Source organism: Pristiophorus japonicus, chromosome 21, assembly GCF_044704955.1.
Source record: "Pristiophorus japonicus isolate sPriJap1 chromosome 21, sPriJap1.hap1, whole genome shotgun sequence".
Lineage (NCBI taxonomy): Eukaryota > Metazoa > Chordata > Chondrichthyes > Pristiophoridae > Pristiophorus > Pristiophorus japonicus.
In genome coordinates, this window is record NC_091997.1 from 80870348 (window position 1) to 80890727 (window position 20380).

Consider the following 20380-nt stretch of genomic DNA (forward strand, 5'->3'; position numbering starts at 1 on the left):
CTGCCTTGAATTTATTCAAAGACTGAGCCTCCAAAGCCCTCTGGGGTAGAGAATTCCAAAGATTCACAAGCCTTTGAGTGAAGACATTTCTCCTCATCTCAGTCTTCAATGGCTGACCTCTTATTCTGTGACTGTGACCTGGTGTCCTGGGGTCTCCAGGAATTAAAAATTAATCGGTGTATTAAATGGAACTGGTATGCCACCATCGGAACCTTTCTATCACCAGGCGCTGGGATTTAAAGAAAAATAACATCTAATGGCTTTAAATGTTAAGTCGTGTAAGATGTGTAGAATTACCCCTCGTCCCGTCCAAAAGTTGAGTTCGGACTCGTGAAACAGACAACTCAATACAAAAATTTCTGGAATCGCTTCACTTAAAATCAACAAAATGTTACAAGGAAGTATCTCATAATAGGCAGTCCCTCAGAATTGAGGAAGACTCACATGCACTCTAAAAATGAGTTCTCAGGTGGCTGTACAGTCCAATTACCATCTCTGTCACAGGCGGGACAGACAGTGGTTGAAGGAAAGGGTGGGTGGGGTGCCTGGTTTGCCGCATGCTCCCACTGACACCTGGGAATCCCTGGCCAAAGACCACCCTAAGTGGAGGAAGGGCATCCGGGAGGGCGCTGAGCTCCTCGTGTCTCGTCACCAAGAGCATGCAGAAATCAAGCGCAGGTAGCGGAAGGAGCGTGCGGCAAACCAGACTCCCCGCCCACCCTTTCCATCAACTGTGATTCTCGTATTGGACTGTACAGCCACCTAAAAACTCATGCTAAGAGTGGAAGCAAGTCTTCCTTGATTCTGAGGGACTGCCTATGATGATGATGACATAGAAACATAGAAAATAGGTGCAGGAGTAGGCCATTCGGCCCTTCTAGCCTGCACCGCCATTCAATGAGTTCATGGCTAAACATGCAACTTCAGTACCCCATTTCTGCTTTCTCGCCATACCCCTTGATCCCCCTAGTAGTAAGGACTTCATCTAACTCCTTTTTGAATATATTTAGTGAATTGGCCTCAACAACTTTCTGTGGTAGAGAATTCCACAGGTTCACCACTCTCTGGGTGAAGAAGTTTCTCCTCATCTCGGTCCTAAATGGCTTACCCCTTATCCTTAGACTGTGTCCCATGTTTCATCCAGCAGGGGTAATGGCCCACGTTGGTTTCTTGCTCGTCTCCTAATCAATCAATCAACTTGACAGTCGATTTGTGGGCCCCATCACTGCAGACTTCAAGTCTGCCAAATTTTTAAGATCTGAAGATTTGTTATCTCTGTTATCTGTGATGAGCCTCTGCAGCTACAACTATCTAAACACTTTCAAAATCACAGAACAGCTTACAAGTTCAGCAGAAAATCCTGTTGATTCTCGTGAGGCACATTGGTACATCAGGAACGCAAGGGTTATGGGGAGCAGGCAGAGAAGTGAGGTTGAGTCCAGGATCAGATCAGCCATGATCTTATTGAATGGCGGAGCAGACTCAAGGGGCCAAATGGCCTACTCCTGCTCCTATTTCTTATGTTCTTATGTACATGGAATTTGGTCAACTTTAAGCAAACCTTCGCAAACTCTTACAGTCGAAAAGAATACTGCACCCCTGAGAGTTCACCCTTTGTAAACGGAATGTACAGCTGTGAGCAGAAAACCCAGGTTTGTGGGGGGAGAGTGGGGGGGAAGATCATAGCATTTAAAAAAAGAATTATGCATTTTTTTCATTTTCTTAGAACAATTTTGTCGAATACAGGTAGTTATAAAAAATAATGGTGATAGGAGAAAAGTTGCTGGATTGACAGTCAAGAATATTCCAATCGGCCAATCGAGCTGTTCGCTTTCCAATTGGCAGAGTGGGCGAGGGCGGGCATGGGGATGGAAGCATTGGGTGACCAAAGACGGATACGTGGAGGTGGGGCTGGGAGGTCTTGTGAAGAAACCTCCAGCCGGAGTTGACAACCCTACACCAGCCCCAAAGAGGGGGCAGCGTTTTGTGACTTTTATCTAGTTAACATGGAAGGGATTTTAATTTCTGACATATTATGATGGTAGATTCAGTTTACAAAGTGTGAATTCCACGGTGTGCACTATTCTTTCTGACGTGCCATTTTGATAATTAGAATTAGTGGGATGTTCTCTTTCTTGGTGAGACTGCACCTGGAGTTTGGGTACAGTTTTGGTCTCCTTACCTAAGGAAGGATATACTTGCCATTGACGGAGTGCAACAAAGGTTCACCAGACTGATTCCTGGGTGGAGGGGATTGTCCTATGAGGAGAGATTGAGTAGACTAGGCCTATAGTCTCCAGAGTTTAGAAGAATGAGAGGTGATCTCATTGAAACATACAAAATTCTTACAGGGCTCGACAGGGTAGATGCAGGGAGGATGTTTCCTCTGGCTGGGGAGTCTAGAACCAGGGGTCACAGTCTCAGAATAAGGGGTCGGCCATTTAGGACTGAGATGAGGAGACATTTCTTCACTCAGAGGGTGGTGAATCTTTGGAATTCTCTACCCCAGAGGGCTGTGGAGGCTCAGTCGTTGAGTATATTCAAGACAGAGATCAATAGATTTTTGAATATTAAGGGAATCAAGGGATATGGGGACAGTGCAGGAAAGTGGAGTTGAGGTAGAAGATCAGCCATGATCTCATTGAATGTCGGAGTAGGCTCAAGGGTCCAAATGGCCTACTCCTGCTCCTAATTCTTATGTTCTTAAATTCCATAGCAGTTTACTGCTTGGTGATAGAAAGGTTCCCATGGTGGAATGCCAGACAGGACAGCCAGCGAAGACATCATAGGCTCAATTTTAACTCAGGGCGGGAGTCAAGCAGGCTAAGGGCCTAAGCAGACAACAAACCGTTTGAAGTTCTGTCGTGTGAGGCCTGGGAGTATGTAAAGCAGATATGCCCATTACTTTCTTCAGACTGTCAATAACATGCAGTATTACAAACTCAACCTAATTTCTCTAGATTAAATAATTACAACTAAAACATGCGAGATAAAACTCTAACTTTTCTCACTGACCTGTAATATATGTACCTGTGAGTATGCTTACAGGTTTGTAGAGCTGTTGCATTATTTGAATGAGCTGCTCCTCAAATTCTGATTGCACTTCAGTCCCACGCTCCTGATCTTTGGGTACCCTGTGCGGAGGGGAGCGGGCAGATCGGAGGGCCTCCTCGTAGAACTGCTCCTGGCATGGCCAAGGCGGCCATCAGCCGGTCCAGGCAGCGGGCGGTCGAGGGGCTCGTTCAGCTCGACTGCCTGCCTCTCTTCTGCGGTTACATCCGAGCCAGGTGTACCCAGAGATGGAGCACGCGGTGTCCACCGGTACACTCGTGGCCTTCCGCGAGAGGTGGGCACCGGAGGGACTGGAGAACATCATTTCAACAGAGAACAACATTTTAATTTAATTCGATTTGTAAGATTTAATATTTATTGGTTAATTTGTGGATTTTTGTGCCCTTACAAAAGGGGGCACTTGATTTAAAGTTACTTTAAAATAGTTGTAGAGCTGTTGAGTTGTGAGTGGTTTAGCCAGTCACATGATGTTCACAAGACTCAATCAAACCCCAGCCAGTTGGGTCTGGGTCATCCACGATGAGGTATGCAATTGTGAGCCTAATGGATGAACTGGTAATGTGTCGTGTGATTGCTAAACCTTTGGTAATAAACCAACTAGTTCTTAATAGCAATGTGTTGCTATGAATTCTTAAGCAAAGAACCCATGAAGCAAATGCATTAGTGTTCAATTGTGAACAAATCCCCAGGATAGCAAATATCAGTCGACCCCGACGGGCTGTATTCCACAAATAATATTTCCATAGTCCCAGCCGCACAAGATTCATGATGTTCTGGACTTGTCCACGTTTAAACCTCAATCTCTTCCATAAGCAGATATTTATGCAAATGCGTTAATCAGCGCAACATTAACTGCTTCTGATAATATCCGTATTTATACTTGGGAGGAAACACATTCTAATCTCATCTCACTTCAGGCATGCTAATCTTGTAGGCATTTTCTCGTTCTGAGATCAGGACTTCCGTTCAATGACCAGTTTGTATTATCCATTCCTTTCAGTATTTTGAAGACTCCTCTCAATCTCACTTTGATACTGGATGTGTTACGTTAGATTTTGTTTCATAACTTAGAGCCTTATGTCATTTTGCTGCTCTTCTCTGAATCCTCTCCATTGTGTAATTGACCTTTTTGGAGGTAGTAGAATCAGAGAAATTTACAGCACAGAAGGAGGCCATTCGGCCCATCGTGTCCGTGCCGGCCGACAAAGAGCTATCCAGCCTAATCCCACTTTCCAGCTCTCGGTCCGTAGCCCTGTAGGTTACGGCACTTCAGGTGCACATCCAAGTACTTTTTAAATGTGGTGAGGGTTTCTGCCTCTACCATCCTTTCAGGCTGTGAGTTCCAGACCCCCACCACCCTCTGGGTGACGAAACGTTTCCTCATCTCCCCTCTAATCCTTCTACCAACTGCTTTAAATCTACGTGACTGCACTTTAAAGATAATTCACTGTAATACATTTTGGGATGCTCTGAGGATGTGATTGAGGGTTCTATTAAAGCAAGTTATTTCTTACTAAATTACTGTACTTCCATCAATGGTTTACTCTTGTTGTCGTCATTTACAGAGTGCCGTTTAATGGTGTCATCTGAAAGCATGGTCAGCCTCCATAGATGACATGCTGCCTTACCTGTGCACCTCCACCATTGATATCCTATCCAACTCCCTATCTGACAATAAGACCCGGGCGTATAGTAAGTCCCTCCATCTGAAATATTGATCAAACCAAACCCATCTGCTTTGCCCATAGCCTGAAGCTCAGCAAGTTGTATGTAAAGAAAGAAAGACTTGCATTTATATAGCACCTTTCACAACCACCAGACGTCTCAAAGCGCTTTACAGCCAATGAAGTACTTTTGGAGTGTAGTCACTGTTGTAATGTGGGAAACGCGGTGGCCATTTTGCACACAGCAAGCTCCCACAAACAGCAATGTGATCATGACCAGATAATCTGTTTTTTTGTTCTGTTAATTGAGGGATAAATATTGGCCAGGATACTGGGGATAACTCCCCTGCTCTTCTTCAAATTAATGTCATAGGATCTTTTACATTCACCTGAGGGAGAAGATGGGGCCTCAGTTTAACGTCTCATCCAAAAGATGGCACCTCCGACAATGCAACACACCCTCAGCGCTGCACTGCAGTGTCAACCCAGATTTTTGTGCTGAGGTCCCTGGAGTGGGACTTTAACCCACAACCTTCTGACTCAGAAGTGAATGTGCTAATCACTGAGCCACAGTTGACAGCGATGCTCATCCATATCATTTACATCTAATGTAAAGACTAGATAGACAATTTATCATCACCTTTTGGTTATCAAGCTCAGTTTTGCTTTAAGCCATTAATCTGAGACACTTAAATTTAAACCCTCACCTAAAGAACTGTATCCATTGCCGTCTGCAAATTAAAAGAAATTGTATCCACTAGATTACTCCTGTTTATTAAATTCAATTAATGCCTCATGAAATTCTAATAAATTCTTGAGACATGTAGGTCATGTGCTCCAGTACGTCTGCGAATCACTCCTGTTGTGCCCTTGAGGATGTTGTTGATATTACCCTTTCTCTTGCTCTTTGCATATTTTTTCCACTACTGTTCTTGGAGTATATTGCACCCTGAGCCAATATTTATCCCTCAATCAACATAACAAAGACAGATTATCTGGTCATTATCACATTGCTTTGTGTGGGAGCTTGCTGTGCGCAAGTTAGCTGCCGTGTTTCCCACATTACAACAGTGACGACACTTCAGAAAGTACTTCATTGGCTGTGAAGTGCTTTGGGACGTCAGGTGGTCGTGAAAGGCGCTATATAAATGCAAGTCTTTCTTTATATGTTCTGATGTAGGACACAGCGACTGCACTTCAAAATAAAAGTAATTAATTCGCTGCAAAGCAATTCGGGGCATCCTGAGGTTGTGTATGGTGCTATATGAGTCAAAATCGTGTAAGGCTGCTGACCTCTGTTCCCAACTTCCTGCTATGTGCTCATAATCACGCACAGCTAAGAGTGCTAATTCATCAATTCTGTTCTTTGTGCACTGAGGGCCATACTCTGGGTGACTCAGTAATGTTACGGAGTCAAGTTCCACAGCTTTCTTCGTTAAAAGCCAAAACTGAGGTAAAATCTCCTAGTTTTGCAAACTTTCCTAGCAAACATTCAGAATAAGGGGTCGTCCATTTAAAACGGAAATGAGGTAGGAATTGCTTCTCTCATGGGGATCGTGAATCTTTGGAATTCTCTGTCCCAGAGAGCTGGGTCATTGAATATATTCAAGGCTGGGATAGATAGAGTTTTGAATGACTGGCGAGTTGAGGGTTATGGGAAGCAGGCAGGGAAGTGGAGTTGAGGCCAAGATCAGATCAGCCGTGATCTTATTGAATGGCGGAGCAGGCTCAAGGGGCCAGATGGCCTACTCCTGCTCCTATTTCTTACGTTCTTATGCTCTATGTTCATCCAACATGGGCTCAGGCAGCAGGGTACTACAGGAATGCCCCAAACTCCGTTCCCTGGCCACCGACTCCATCCCTCTCCCTTGTCGCTGTCTGAGGCTGAACCAGACTGTTCGCAACCTCAGTGCCGTATTTGACCCCGAGCTAAGAGTTTGACCCCATATCCTCTCCATTATCAAGGCCGCTTACGTGCATCTCTGTAACGTTACCTGGGTCTGAAATTCAGGCACACCAGAAAGCTGGTGCATCTTATGATTTTTTTAAATATGGAGCGATGAGGCGACTGTCAGCACTTAGAAGATGTTTGTAACGTTGGACCGGAAGTTGGTCATAGTGGGAGCGGGAGTGCGGCGGTAAGTCAGGCTGAGGGGCGGAAGTGGGGGCGGGATCGAGTCATGACATCACAGCGCGTGTGCATCACCACGCTCTCGTCCCTCCATTAAAGGGGAGAGAATCTGGCATTTTTTAGCTTCGGCCACTGGACCACCAGGGAGGGTTTCGGCCGGGCCAGCGGCCTGGCACCCAACGAGGGGGTGCCAGGCTGCTTGTTGGCGGCCCGGCCGAACCCGAGGGGACAATAGTCTGGCCGACACGGAAGTTGGCCGGCAATAGAAATAAGATGGCGGCCGCGGCATTCGGCCCTCCCCTTTAGTGGCCGCTGCACTGCCAAGGCAGAGAGAGAGAGAGTAGACACAGTGCACCGACAGAGGGAGAGCAGACACAGTGCACCGACAGAGAGAGAGTAGACACAGTGCACCGACAGAGAGAGAGCAGACACAATGCACCGACAGAGAGAGAGCAGACAGTGCACCGACAGAGAGAGAGTAGACACAGTGCACCGACAGAGAGAGAGTAGACACAGTGCACCGACAGAGAGAGAGCAGACAGTGCACCGACAGAGAGAGAGCAGACACAGTGCACCGACAGAGAGAGAGCAGACACAGTGCACCGACAGAGAGAGAGTAGACACAGTGCACCGACAGAGAGAGAGCAGACACAGTGCACCGACAGAGAGAGAGCAGACACAGTGCACCGACAGAGAGAGAGCAGACACAGTGCACCGACAGAGAGAGAGCAGACACAGTGCACCGACAGAGAGAGAGCAGACACAGTGCACCGACAGAGAGAGAGCAGGCACAGTGCACCGACAGAGAGAGAGCAGACACAGTGCACCGACAGAGAGAGAGCAGACACAGTGCACCGACAGAGAGAGCAGACAAGGTGCACCAACAGAGAGAGAGCAGACAAAGTGCACCGACAGAGAGAGAGCAGACACAGTGCACCAACAGAGAGAGAGCAGACACAGTGCACCGACAGAGAGAGCAGACAAGGTGCACCAACAGAGAGAGAGCAGGCACAGTGCACCGACAGAGAGAGAGCAGACACAGTGCACCGACAGAGAGAGAGCAGACACAGTGCACCGACAGAGAGAGCAGACACAGTGCACCGACAGAGAGAGAGCAGACAAAGTGCACCAACAGAGAGAGAGCAGACACAGTGCACCGACAGAGAGAGAGCAGACAAGGTGCACCGACAGAGAGAGAGCAGGCACAGTGCACCGACAGAGAGAGAGCAGACACAGTGCACCGACAGAGAGAGCAGACACAGTGCACCGACAGAGAGAGAGCAGACACAGTGCACCGACAGAGAGAGAGCAGACAAGGTGCACCGACAGAGAGAGAGCAGACACAGTGCACCGACAGAGAGAGAGTAGACACAGTGCACCAACAGAGAGAGAGCAGACAAAGTGCACCGACAGAGAGAGAGCAGGCACAGTGCACCGACAGAGAGAGAGCAGACACAGTGCACCGACAGAGAGAGAGCAGGCACAGTGCACCGACAGAGAGAGAGCAGACACAGTGCACCGACAGAGAGAGCAGACACAGTGCACCGACAGAGAGAGAGCAGACACAGTGCACCGACAGAGAGAGAGTAGACACAGTGCACCAACAGAGAGAGAGCAGACAAAGTGCACCGACAGAAAAAGCTGTCGGGGTGGGGGGGGGGGGGGAGGCACCGTTCATCGGCTCATGGATTTATTTTTGCAAATTTGGGGCGGCTTGAAATGGAGGTGTGGGAGAGGGGCGATCCGTGCTTTGAAGATTCGCTTACGGCGGTTGGCAGCAGCGGGGCAGAAGTGGCGACAGGCCGAAAAATTCCCGAGCTAAATTTGGGTCGGGGCGGCCAATGGACTTCAACGCGGCAGCCACTCGATTCCGTCGCAAAACGGCGGTAACGGGACTTATAGGGACCCTGAATTTTGGCCCCTCCGTCTCTGTCCCGACCTCAACCTCTCTCCATAACCCTCTCCGCCTCCCTGCCCATCTCTCCTCCTTTAAGACGCACCTTAAAACCTACCTCTTTGACCAAGCTTTCGCTCACCTGTCCTTAGGTGACTCGGTGACAACATTTTGTTTGATTACACTTCTGCAAAGTGCTTTGAGATGTTTTACTACATTAAAAATGCCATACAAATGTAAGTTGTTATTGAGTTTTGGCTAAAATCTGCATGGGAAGAACAGTGTTTTGACCCAGCTGGAAATCAATTTTGAGTGTTTGTGTTCCTTATAGCCGTCTCAACAACAACAACTTGCATTTATATAGCGACTTTAACGTAGTAAAACATCCCAAGGTGCTTCTCTTTTTCTAAATTACCGATAAGAAAGACAGACTTGCTTTTATGTGACACCTTTCGCGACCACCGGAATCCCAAAGCGCTTTACAGCTAATGAAGTCCTTTTGAAGTGCACTTAAGAAATAGGAGCAGGCGTAGGCCATTTGACCCCTCGATCCTGCTCCGCCATTCAATAAGATCGTGGCTGATCTGATCCTGGCCTCAACTCCACTTCCCCGTCCGCTCCCCATAACCCTTGACTTGCCTGTCGCTCAAAAATCTGTCCAGTGTAGTCACTGTTGTAATGTGGGAAAATGATTCTGCAATGACACCAAACCCTGGAACTCTAGGGGCTTTTCCAAGCTTGGGTCTGAGCACAATATGCTTCTATAAAATAACACGGATGTGGGTGCACTGCTTGCTTTTACTTCTCCTATCCATCAAGGATCAGGAGGTTCTCTGGGCCACTGAGTGACTAATGTGAGAATTTGTGAATGCGAGCAAACAGGATGTAATCGTGTTTCTTGTTTTTTTTTTAAATCTTGTATGACAGTGTCTCCTTGCTCATTGACTGCCCGTCTGCCTGTTTTAACAACACACAAAGGATGTATGGGTACCCGTCTCCTTGAACAGGTGCCGAGGCGGGAAACCGAAAAGATTCCGGCTGCAAGGAGGATGAGCTGGGAGGAAAGGTTTAAAAAAAGCTTAACCGTACAACCCAGAGAAAAGACAGGTAAGGGAAAATCCAATGTGTATCAAATAAAGACTTGCATTTGTATAGCGCCTTTCTTCACCTCGGGACGTCCCAAAGTGCTTTAAGATGCTTCCTTAAAACCTGCCCGTTGTAAATCTGTGGAATTCACTGCTTCAGAGAGCTGTGGAAGCTGGGACATTGAAGGTATAAGGGGTTATGGGGAGCGGGCAGGGAAGTGGACCTGAGTCCATGATTGGATCAGCCATGATCGTATTAAATGGCGGAGCAGGTTCGAGGGGCCGTATGGCCTACTCCTACTCCTATTTTCTTATGTACCTATTTGACCGAGCTTTTGGTCATCTGCTGTAAGTTCATATGTTGCCCGGTGTCAAATTTATTTGTTTTATCTTAAAACATTGCTGTGAAGCACCTCGGGTCGTTTTATTACGTTAAAGGCGCTACAAAAATAAAATATGTTATTGTTTATAGCCACTGAAGTACTTTTGAAGTGTAGTCGCTGTTGTAATGTTGTAATGGCTTAGTTAAGGTAGCTCAAGAAACTTATTTAAAATTAAATTAGGTGTTCGGACCAGCGGGCAGAATTGTGAACTAGTCATCATTGACCAGAAGCTTAACTTGACCAGTCGATCAATATTGTGGCTGCGGGAGGATGGGTAACCCCCAAAATCTTTCCATCGTCAACAAGGCTCAAGTCAGGAGTGTCAGCTACATAGGAACAGGAGGAGGCCCCTCGAGTCTGTTCCACCATTCAATTAGATCATGGCCAATTTGTATCTTACCTCCAATTAATCGTCTTGGTTCCTTAACACTTAATACCCTTGCCAAACAAAAAGGCATCCATGTCCGTTTTGACATTTTCAACTGAGCCCCCAGCCTCAACAGCCTTTTGGGGGCGAGAGTTTCAGATTTCTTCTACTTGCTGTGAAGAAGTACTTTCTGACATTACCCTGAAAAGCCTAGCTCTAATTTTAAGGTTATGCCCCCTTGTTCTGGCCAACACCCATCAGAGAAATATGCTCTCTCAATCTACCCTATTAACTTTGTCGTCTTAAACACCTCAATTAGATCTTCCAAGCACAAGGGAATAAGAGCCTAGTCTATGTAACCTATCTGATAATTTAATCCTTGTAGCCCCATATACTCACCACTCGCCTAGATGTAGACGGCTGCAGTAGTACCCAGTGAAACTAAACACTGTTCGCTTGATTGGCGTTCTGATACTGGACTCCTGATCCACCGGCCTGTCACCAGCGCGCTATGTCTACATTATGTGTGCCCTACATAATGCTCTTCATCAACTCGCCAAGTTTACCTTGACAGTCCCTCCCAGCCCCGTGACTTCTCCCACTCAGGGACAGGAGCAGTATTATCACGGGAACAGAATCACCTCCCAAGTTCCCCTCACAAGTCGTACACGTCCTGGTTTGGACATTACTGACATCCCGGGTCACCGAAACCTTCTTCCCGTTTGCCGCCCCCGCCCGCCCGAAAGCCTCACTCTCAGCCCTGGAAAATGGGTCAGGACTGGGGCAGGTACAGCGAGGTGGGTGGGGCTGAGGTGGGAAAAGTCGAAGAGGCGATTTCTCCCACTCCCATTATCCTAAGGGTGTTTAAAATGTTATGGATGCCAGTTGGAAAGCTCGAATACATGAGAGATGCCCTTCTTTGGGCAGTACTGAGGGAGTACCGCACTGTCAGAGGGGCAGTACTGAGGGAGTGCTGCACTGTCGAAGGGGCAGTGTGCTGAGGGAGTGCCGCACTGTCGGAGGGGCAGTACTGAGGGAGTGCTGCACTGTCGGAGGGGCAGTACTGAGGGAGTGCTGCACTATCGGAGGGGTAGTACTGAGGGAGCGCTGCACTGTCGGAGGGGCAGTACTGAAGGAGCGCTGCACTGTTGGAGGGGCAGTACTGAAGGAGTGCCGCACTGTTGGAGGGGCAATACTGAGGGAGTGCTGCACTGTCGGAGGGGCAGTACTGAGGGAGTGCTGCACTATCGGAGGGGCAGTACTGAGGGAGCGCTGCACTATCGCAGGGGCAGTACTGGGGGAGCGCTGCACTGTCGGAGGGGCAGTACTGAGGGAGCGCTGAACTGTTGGAGGGGCAGTACTGAGGGAGTGCCGCACTGTTGGAGGGGCAGTACTGAGGGAGCGCTGAACTGTTGGAGGGGCAGTACTGAGGGAGCGCTGCACTGTCGGAGGGGCAGTACTGAAGGAGTGCCGCACTGTTGGAGAGGCAATACTGAGGGAGTGCCGCACTGTTGGAGGGGCAGTACTGAGGGAGTGCCGCACTGTTGGAGGGGCAGTACTGAGGGAGCGCTGCACTGTTGGAGGGGCAGTACTGAGGGAGCGCTGCACTGTCGGAGGGGCAGTACTGAGGGAGCGCCGCACTGTTGCAGGGGCAGTACTGAGGGAGCGCTGCAATATCGGAGGTGCCGTCTTTCGGATGAGACCAAGGACCCGTCTGCTCTTCCAGGTGGACATAAAAGATCCCACGGCATTATTTCGAAGAAGAGCAGGGGAGTTCTCCCCTACTACTAGGCAGTGCCTCGTGAATAGGATGATGCTCTTCACACCAAAGAAAGATGGGCTCACAGGTGTCACAGTGAGTTACATCCTGAAGGGTGGAAGATGCCTGTGCGTGGATTTTTAACGTGGGGTGGCCGTTGCACACCAGCCACCACACGAATTGACAGAATTAGGTCTTGGTCCAGTGGTGAGGAGTGACCAAGATTATCATGACTCTCCTGATAATTCACTGGATAAACACATTGGGCTGGAAATTAGGCATTGATATCGGGCGGTGGATAAATTCAGTGCTGGGAAATGGCTTGTGTCGGCAGCCAACAAATTCAATTTCAGCACCTGGATAGTGGAGCGACGCGCTAAGGGAGGCGTTCCACACTTCTCTCAGAGCGCTAGGCCGGGAGAGCAACTGAATATCCCGTTGCTAAAGAGCCTGCTTCGGAGCGCCCTATGAGAGGCCTCCCGGCAAAAAAAATAATCGGAACAAAAAACACAGAAAACATTCCCTGTACATTACTCACCCCAAATAAAGTTAAATCGCAAAAAAATAAAAAAACTAATAGCAACCACACTTGCTTTATGCAGTCATTCCTCCCTTAGCGCCCCAGCACAGCTCTGCAGCCAGCTTTCTCTGGCGGGGCCACTAGGGGGCACTACCGGTGCAGCGCAAACCAAACATTGCATCCCCGGGGCGTGTCGCTCCCGGGCGATACTCCTCAGCGCCGCCAGTACCGGCACACTGAATTTGCCGAGCGGCACGAATGCCGGTGCTTGCGGCTACGAACCTCTACCGCCCGTGTTCGCACCTTCACGAGGGGCACTATCCAACTGAATTTCCCTGCCATTGTGTGATGATACCGAGCTGTGCAAACTAAGGCGGTCCTGGGTTCAGTGCCCCGGTGGGTGTTGAGTTAGCTGATCTGTCATCATCATAGGCAGTCCTTCGGAATCGAGGAGGATTGGCTGCCACTCTGAAAGTGAGTTCTCAGGTGACTGAACAGTCCAATACGGGAATTACAGTCTCTGTCACAGGTGGGACAGACAGTGGTTGGAGGAAAGGGTGGGCGGGGAGTCTGATTTGCCGCACGCTCCTTCCGCTGCCTGCACTTGCTTTCTGCACGCTCTCGGCGACGAGACTCGAGGTGCTCAGCGCCCTCCCGGATGTACTTTCTCCATTTAGGGCGGTCTTGGGCCGGGGATTCCCAGGTGTCGGTGGGGATGTTGCACTTTTTCAGGGAGGCTTTGAGGTTGTCCCTGTAACGTTTCCTCTGCCCACCTGGAGCTCGCTTGCCGTGTAGGAGCTCTATAGCTGATCTATGATCGGGTGACAATTGACCTCTCGTGACCCAGGCTCGGGAGGGAAACTCGCTCATGCCTCCTGTTCCTGAATCCTAGTATTGGAGGGCATCTTGTGCCTGTTAAAAGGTGCCCTGGGGGGGGAGGGGCTTCTGTAATGGTGGGGGGAGAGCCACTCTGCCAGGTTACTGCTCAGGTGGTGGAGTTGAAAATGACCCCCAATGACTTCAGGGAAGAATGGGAGCAAGGAGAGGGGGCTCGAAGATAAGAAATTGAAAGCCCCTCATTACCTCCTGTGTTGTCGCAAGCAGTTTCTATGGCATCTGGTGATCACAAGCTTCCTACCACCTCTTCACGTCCTCTGTGAAACCTGTTTTTCCTGTTTTAATGAAAATGGACCTGTGTTGGAAACATGATTTCGAACCAGTCTCTTTAAATAAGTCAATTGGAGAACTGGGGTTTCTGTTTCTGACAGAAATATTAACACGGGCTTTTGTTTCAGTTCCCGATTCTAACGGCTCCTGAGTCACAACCTATTTTATACTTTTTCATAGAATCAATCATAGACATTTACAGCACAGAAGGAGGCCATTCGGCCCATTATGTCCTGCGCCGGCCGACAAAGAGCTACCCAGCCTAATCCCATTTTCCAGCTCTCGGTCCGTAGCCCTGCAGGTTACAGCACTAGTGCACATCCAAGTATTTTTAAAATGTGGTGAGGGTTTCTGCCTCTACCACCCTTTCAGGCAGTGAGTTCCAGACCCCCACCACCCTCTGGGTGAAAGAATTTCTCCTCAAATCCTCTCTACACCTCCTACTAATTACTTTAAAACTATGCCCCCTGGTTGTTGACTCCTCTGCTGAGGGAAATAAGTCCTTCCTATCCACACTATCCAAGCCCTTCATAATTTTATACACATCAATAAGGTCTCCCCTCAGCCTCCTCTGTTCCAAAGAGAACAACCCCAGCCTATCCAATCTTTCCTCATAGCTAAAATTCTCCATTCCAGGCAACATCCTCCTTGTTTACAAATCCCTCTTTGGCCCTCGCCCCTCCCTATCTCTGTAATCTCCTCCAGTCCCACAACCCCCTGAGATGTCTGCGCTCCTCGAATTCTGTCCTCTTGAGCATCCCTGATTATAATCGCTCCACCATTGGTGGCCGTGCCTTCTGTTGCCTGGGCCCTAAGCTGTGGAACTCCCTGCCTAAACCTCTCCACCTCTCTATCTCTCTTTCCTCCTTCAAGACGCTCCTTAAAACCTACCTTTTTGGCCAAGCTTTCTGGTAATCTGCCCTAATTTCGCATCGTGTGGCTCGGTGTCAAATTATTTTTTTCTCATAACACTCCTGTGAAGCACCTGGGGATGTTTCACTATGTTAAAGGCACTATATAAATACAAGTTGTTGTTGTATGTGGAGCAAGTCACTGCTCACATTACCGGTGGGGGCTGGGGTGGGGGTTGAACGGAAAAGGAAGAGATACCGTGTTGCGGTGGGAGAAAGATATTATAATCGCTCAACCATTGGTAGTCTGAAAATCTTGCAAGAATCAGGAGCGGCAACTTCACAGCCAATGAATTACTTTTGCCGTGTAGTCGGTGTCCTGGGTCTACATTGCTACACCAGCTCGCGCTGTACCCCGCTGTGGCATGCCGTCACGCTGCTCCAGGGGCCGCTCGCCACTCCTTCCATGGCCCCAACCTGCCGCTGATGGTCTCTCGCTGGTGTAGGAGGGCGGCGGCAGCGAATGGGACGTCATCGGGGTCCGGGTCGCTGATTGGGGCGTGGGCAGATACAGCAGGAGCGGCGAGGTTGGGGCGAAGGAGCGGCGAGAGATTGCAGAGCGACGTGATCGGGGCCCAGGGGAGGGGAGAGTTCGGGGCCCAGAAGAGGCGAGGGCCCAGGGGCAGCACGGGCCCAGCCCACACTGCGATATGTGTGCGTGCACTAGGTCTGTGCAGCAGAGCTGGTGTCCAGTTGTCTTGGTTAACCCTTGCCACTGGACCAAGACCTAGCTCTGTCAAGCCCGTGTGGTGGCTGGTGTGCAACGGCCACCCCACGTTAAAAAAATCCACACACAAGCATCTTCCACCCTTCAGGATGTAGTTCGGTACCTGGAATATTAAGGCCCTTATTGAAATACCTGTGAACTCATCCCTTTTTTGGCATGGAAGCAAGTCATCCTTGATACAAGGGACTGCCGATGATGATGATGATGCTACATTGCTGTTATGGAGTGATACAGTTTGGGTCAAGGCATTAATTGCGTTGTTGTTATTTTCCCTTCCTCTGCTTATTCCCCGCTGGTCGGAGTTTTGCGTTATTGTTTACACGCCTGCAGGGCGAATTCCCTGCCACAAGCGCTTTCCCAAGCGGAGTCCGTAACTGCTTCTGAAAGGAACTCTCAGTATCTGCTAGGGAACAGGGAATGTTAATGGATGTCGGGTGCGAGCAAGACCCATGGAATTAGACGAGGACTTGGTGAGCCAAAGGGCCAGTTTCTGTGCGAGATCGTCCTGGAGCAGTTGGTATTAAAATCGGGCGCTGTGTAAAGCCAGCGATACACTCGGGGCCCCTCCGTTTCCTGACCAGCAGATTGGGTTAGAATCGCCTCCTCAAGTTTTCTCTCTGTGCTCACTGGCTCCATCTTCTGAAACACCACGTTCTCCAACTCTGTGTGGTCGCCTTATGCGGACTATCTGCGACTGGCGAGAGGGACCTCTGCAACAACAACAACTTGTAGTTATATAGCGCCTTTAAAGTAGTGAAACATCCCAAGGGGCTTCACAGGAGTGTTATGAGATAAAAATTTGACACCCAGCCGCACAAGGAGAAATTAGCGCAGGTGACGAGGTAGGTTTTAAGGAGCATCTTGAAGGAGGAAAGAGAGGCGGAGAGGTTTAGGCAGGGAGTTCCAGAGCTTGGGGCCCAGGCAACAGAAGGCATGACCACCAATGGTTGTGTGATTATAATCAGGGATGCTCAAGAGGGCAGAATTAGAGGAGCGCAGACATCTCGGGGGGGCTGGTGGGGGCGGGGGTAGAGGGGGTGGTTGTGGGGCTGGAGGAGATTACAGGGAGGGGCAAGGCCGCGGAAGGATTTGAAAATAAGGATGAGAATTTTGAAATCGAGACGTTGCTTAACCAGAAGCCAATGTAGGTCAGCGAGCACAGGGGTGATGGGTGAGCGGGACTTGGTGCGAGTTAGGACATGGGCAGCCAAGTTTTGGGTCACCTCTAGTTTACGTAGGGTAGAATGTGGGAGGCCGGCCAGGATTGCGTTGGAATAGTCAAGTCTAGAGGTAACAAAGGCATGGATGAGGGCTTCAGCAGTGGATGAGCTGATGCAGGGGCGGAGACGGGCGATGTTACGGTGGTGGAAATAGACGGTTTTAGTTATGCTGCTATAGTTTGAAGTTCGTTATGTGGCATTGCATCGTTCGTGTTGTAGCAGAACAGTTCCAATTTTAACAAAGCATGTGTCTCGCCCCGCAGGTATTGTGATCACAGAGCAGCCAGAGTGTGCCTCTGTACCCGCTGGGTGCCCTGTTGCTCTTCATTGTGCTGCCATTGGACCTGGCCTGCTGCAGTACCAGTGGTTTGAAGGCAAGAAGGAGGTAAGCAGCATTGTTGGGGGCTGGGAGTGACTTCCAAACCAGCAGACCACTGTCTGACTCTTTAAATACCTTCATTTACTCTGCTCGTCTCCCAAGTGAATCGAATGATCTCTTCTGCCAATGCCTCAGAGGTGAAGATCACAATGCTACCCGCACTGAAAACCCACTTGTGCCCCCAATCCTATTCTCCTCACCAGTTGCTGTGATAGTGCAGAGTCAGGGCACACTTGTCCATTGTAATCATCATTGCAACTATAAACTTCAGTCTGGCCCAACCTGCATTAAAGGGATAGTAATAGGGAACACAGCCAGGAGGAATAATCCCCATCTAGTTACACCAGAGCATGCCTTTTTATCTAACTCTTTTCACCTTCTCCAAACACCTTACACAGTTTCACAATGAAGTACTTTTGTAGTATAGACTTGCATTTATATAGCGCCTTTCACAACCTAGGAAGGTCCCAAAGCACTTTAAGAGCTAATGAAGTTTGTTGAAGTGTCGTCACTGTTGTACGGTAGGCAATGCAGCAGTCACTTTGTGCACAGCAAGCTCCCACAAACAGCACTGTGATCAATAACCAGATCATTGACGTTTCCTACAGCTGTGGCTCAGTGGGCAGTACACTCGACTCCGAGTCAGAAGGTTGTGGGTTTCGTGATCACCGGACGCCTCAAAGCGCTTTAAAGCCAATGAAGTACATCTTTGGAGAGTAGTCACTGTTGTAATGTGGGAACCGCGGCAGCCAATTTGCGCACAGCAAGCTCCCACAAACACAATGTGGTAATGACCAGATAATTTGTTTTTTTGTTATGTTGATTGAGGGATAAATATTGGCCAGGACACCGGGGATAACTCCCCTGCTCTTCTTCGAAATAGTGTCATAGGATCTTTTACATCCACCTGAGGGAGCAGAAGGTTTAATATCTCATCCGAAAGACGGCACCTCCGACAGTGCAGCACTCCCTCAGTACTGCACTGGAGTGTCAGCAGAGATTTTTGTGCTCGGGTCCCTGGAGTGGGACTTGAACCCACGATTTTATGATTCGGAGACGAGTGTGCTGCCCACTGAGCCACAGCTGACACTGGTCAAAGTAACGCCGATCGGAAAAAAAAAATCTAGGTTCCTGTTTCGCAAGTTAACTGGACGAGTGGTGTTTTAGTCCCTGTGTTACGTTCCAGATTTGCTCGGTCACAATTGTGCCTCCTGCTCAGCGGACACTGGAGCTGAGCACGTGCAAAGGACAAACTGGGGAGGAAGTTGAGGCTGAAGTCACTGAGCCGGCACCATATTTGGCAGCAGTGAAGATGGCAAGCGCTCAATTGCTCGCCTGTCAATTTCCCTTTTGGCTGCAAATCGTGATTTCGGTTTTGTCATTTACCACTCGTCCAACCACTAAATTCATCATATTTGCATAAAGGTCGTTTGTGCAGGTGGCTCCTTTAACACATCCGTGAAGAAGGGCCTGAGGTCATGAAATACATTTTTTCCACTGCTAAAATAGTTCAGTTAACCTTGCGTGCCAGTGCCAGGAAAATCTCAAAACAATTACTCACCATTGGTCAAACACAAGGTTTTTTTTAAATGTATGAAAGGAATACCAATTCCTTCTGGAGAAGCATTACAGACCTTGTTCACCATACGTGAAGCATTGCGGCTTCAGCCTAGACTGAAGGCCGCTTAAGAGCCTGGTTTGAAGCCCATCCCCACCACTACCACACACCTCTTCCTACTGTTCATAATGGAGCCACTCTGGGAAGTTCCCTGTATGTGCTGAGGTCCCTGGAGTGGGACTTGAACTCACAACCTTCTGACTCAAAGGCGAGAGTGCTACCCACTGAGCCACAGCTGACACTAGTCAAAGTAACGCTGATCGGAAAAAATCTAGGTTTCTGTTTTGCAAGTTAACTGACCGAGAGGTATTTTAATTCCTACGTTATGTTTGAGATTTGCTTGACGCGTTTCCCACATTACAATACACCAACAGTACTTCATTGACTGTAAAGTGCTTTGACATGTCCGGTGGTCGTGAAAGGCGCTATATAAATGCAAGTCCTTCTTTCTTTCTTTCTTTTACTGTGCAAAGGCTGTGAGCCATTCCTCTGTCAGAAGGTCGTGGGTTCAAGCCACACTCCAGAGACTTGAGCATGAAATCTAGGCCAACACTGCAGTGCTGAAGGAGTGCAGCACTGTCGAAGGTGCCATCTTTCAGAATAGGCGTTAAACCGAGGTCTGTCTGCCCACTTAGATGGATGTAAAAGCTTCCACGGCACTATTTGAGCAGCGAGGTTCTCTGAGGTCCTGGCCAACAATTATCCCTCAACCCACAACCGACAAAAAAAAACAGATTAGCTGATCATTTATTTCATTTCTGTTTGTGGGACCTTGCTGTGTGCAAGTTGATTTCCGCGTTCCCTACATTACAGCAGTGACTACACTTCAAAAGTACTTGATTGGCTGTAAAGTGCTTTGGGACGTCCTGAGGATGTGAAAGGCGCTATATAAATGCAAGTGTGTTCTTTCTGTCCTTCGAACACAAAAAATGTCCCCTTCCATTTTCCTTCCTTTCTTAGTGAACTTTGAAAAAGTGTTCTTATGAACTTTATCTTAACCTCAAATGAGTTCAAAGCAAGAATAAAATTGACCTTCAATATACCCGAGAAAGTCATAATTTGGAGTGGAAGGAGCTAAGGATAAGGGGTAAGCCATTTAGGACCGAGATGCGGAGGAACTTCTTCACCCAGAGAGTGGTGAACCTGTGGAATTCTCTACCACAGAAAGTTGTTGAGGCCAATTCACTAAATATATTCAAAAAGGAGTTAGATGAGGTCCTTACTGCTAGGGGGATCAAGGGGTATGGCGAGAAAGCAGGAATGGGGTACTGAAGTTGAATGTTCAGCCATGAACTCATTGAATGGCGGTGCAGGCTAGAAGGGCCGAATGGCCTACTCCTGCACCTATTTTCTATGTTTCTATGTTTCTATGTTTCTAAATTAGGGCCCAGAGGATTACAGTCACTGAGAGCAGAGAAAGAAACGGACTGACTGATCGAGATGGCACCAGAGCATTGAAGGGTCGGTGATTGGGAGAAAGGAT

At 48.6% G+C, this 20380-nt stretch overlaps 1 protein-coding gene across 1 annotated transcript in view; it reads left to right on the forward strand.

Annotated features, from left to right (window-relative positions):
- The first annotated feature begins 9745 nt into the window (after positions 1-9745).
- malt3 (MALT paracaspase 3) overlaps positions 9746-20380 on the forward strand; it is a 97589-nt gene continuing 86954 nt past the window's right edge. The window contains exons 1-2 of the mRNA XM_070865105.1: positions 9746-9868; positions 17164-17285. Of these exons, the coding sequence (XP_070721206.1) occupies positions 9811-9868; positions 17164-17285 (180 nt within the window). The 5' untranslated portion in view covers positions 9746-9810. The remainder of the gene's footprint in view (positions 9869-17163; positions 17286-20380) is intronic.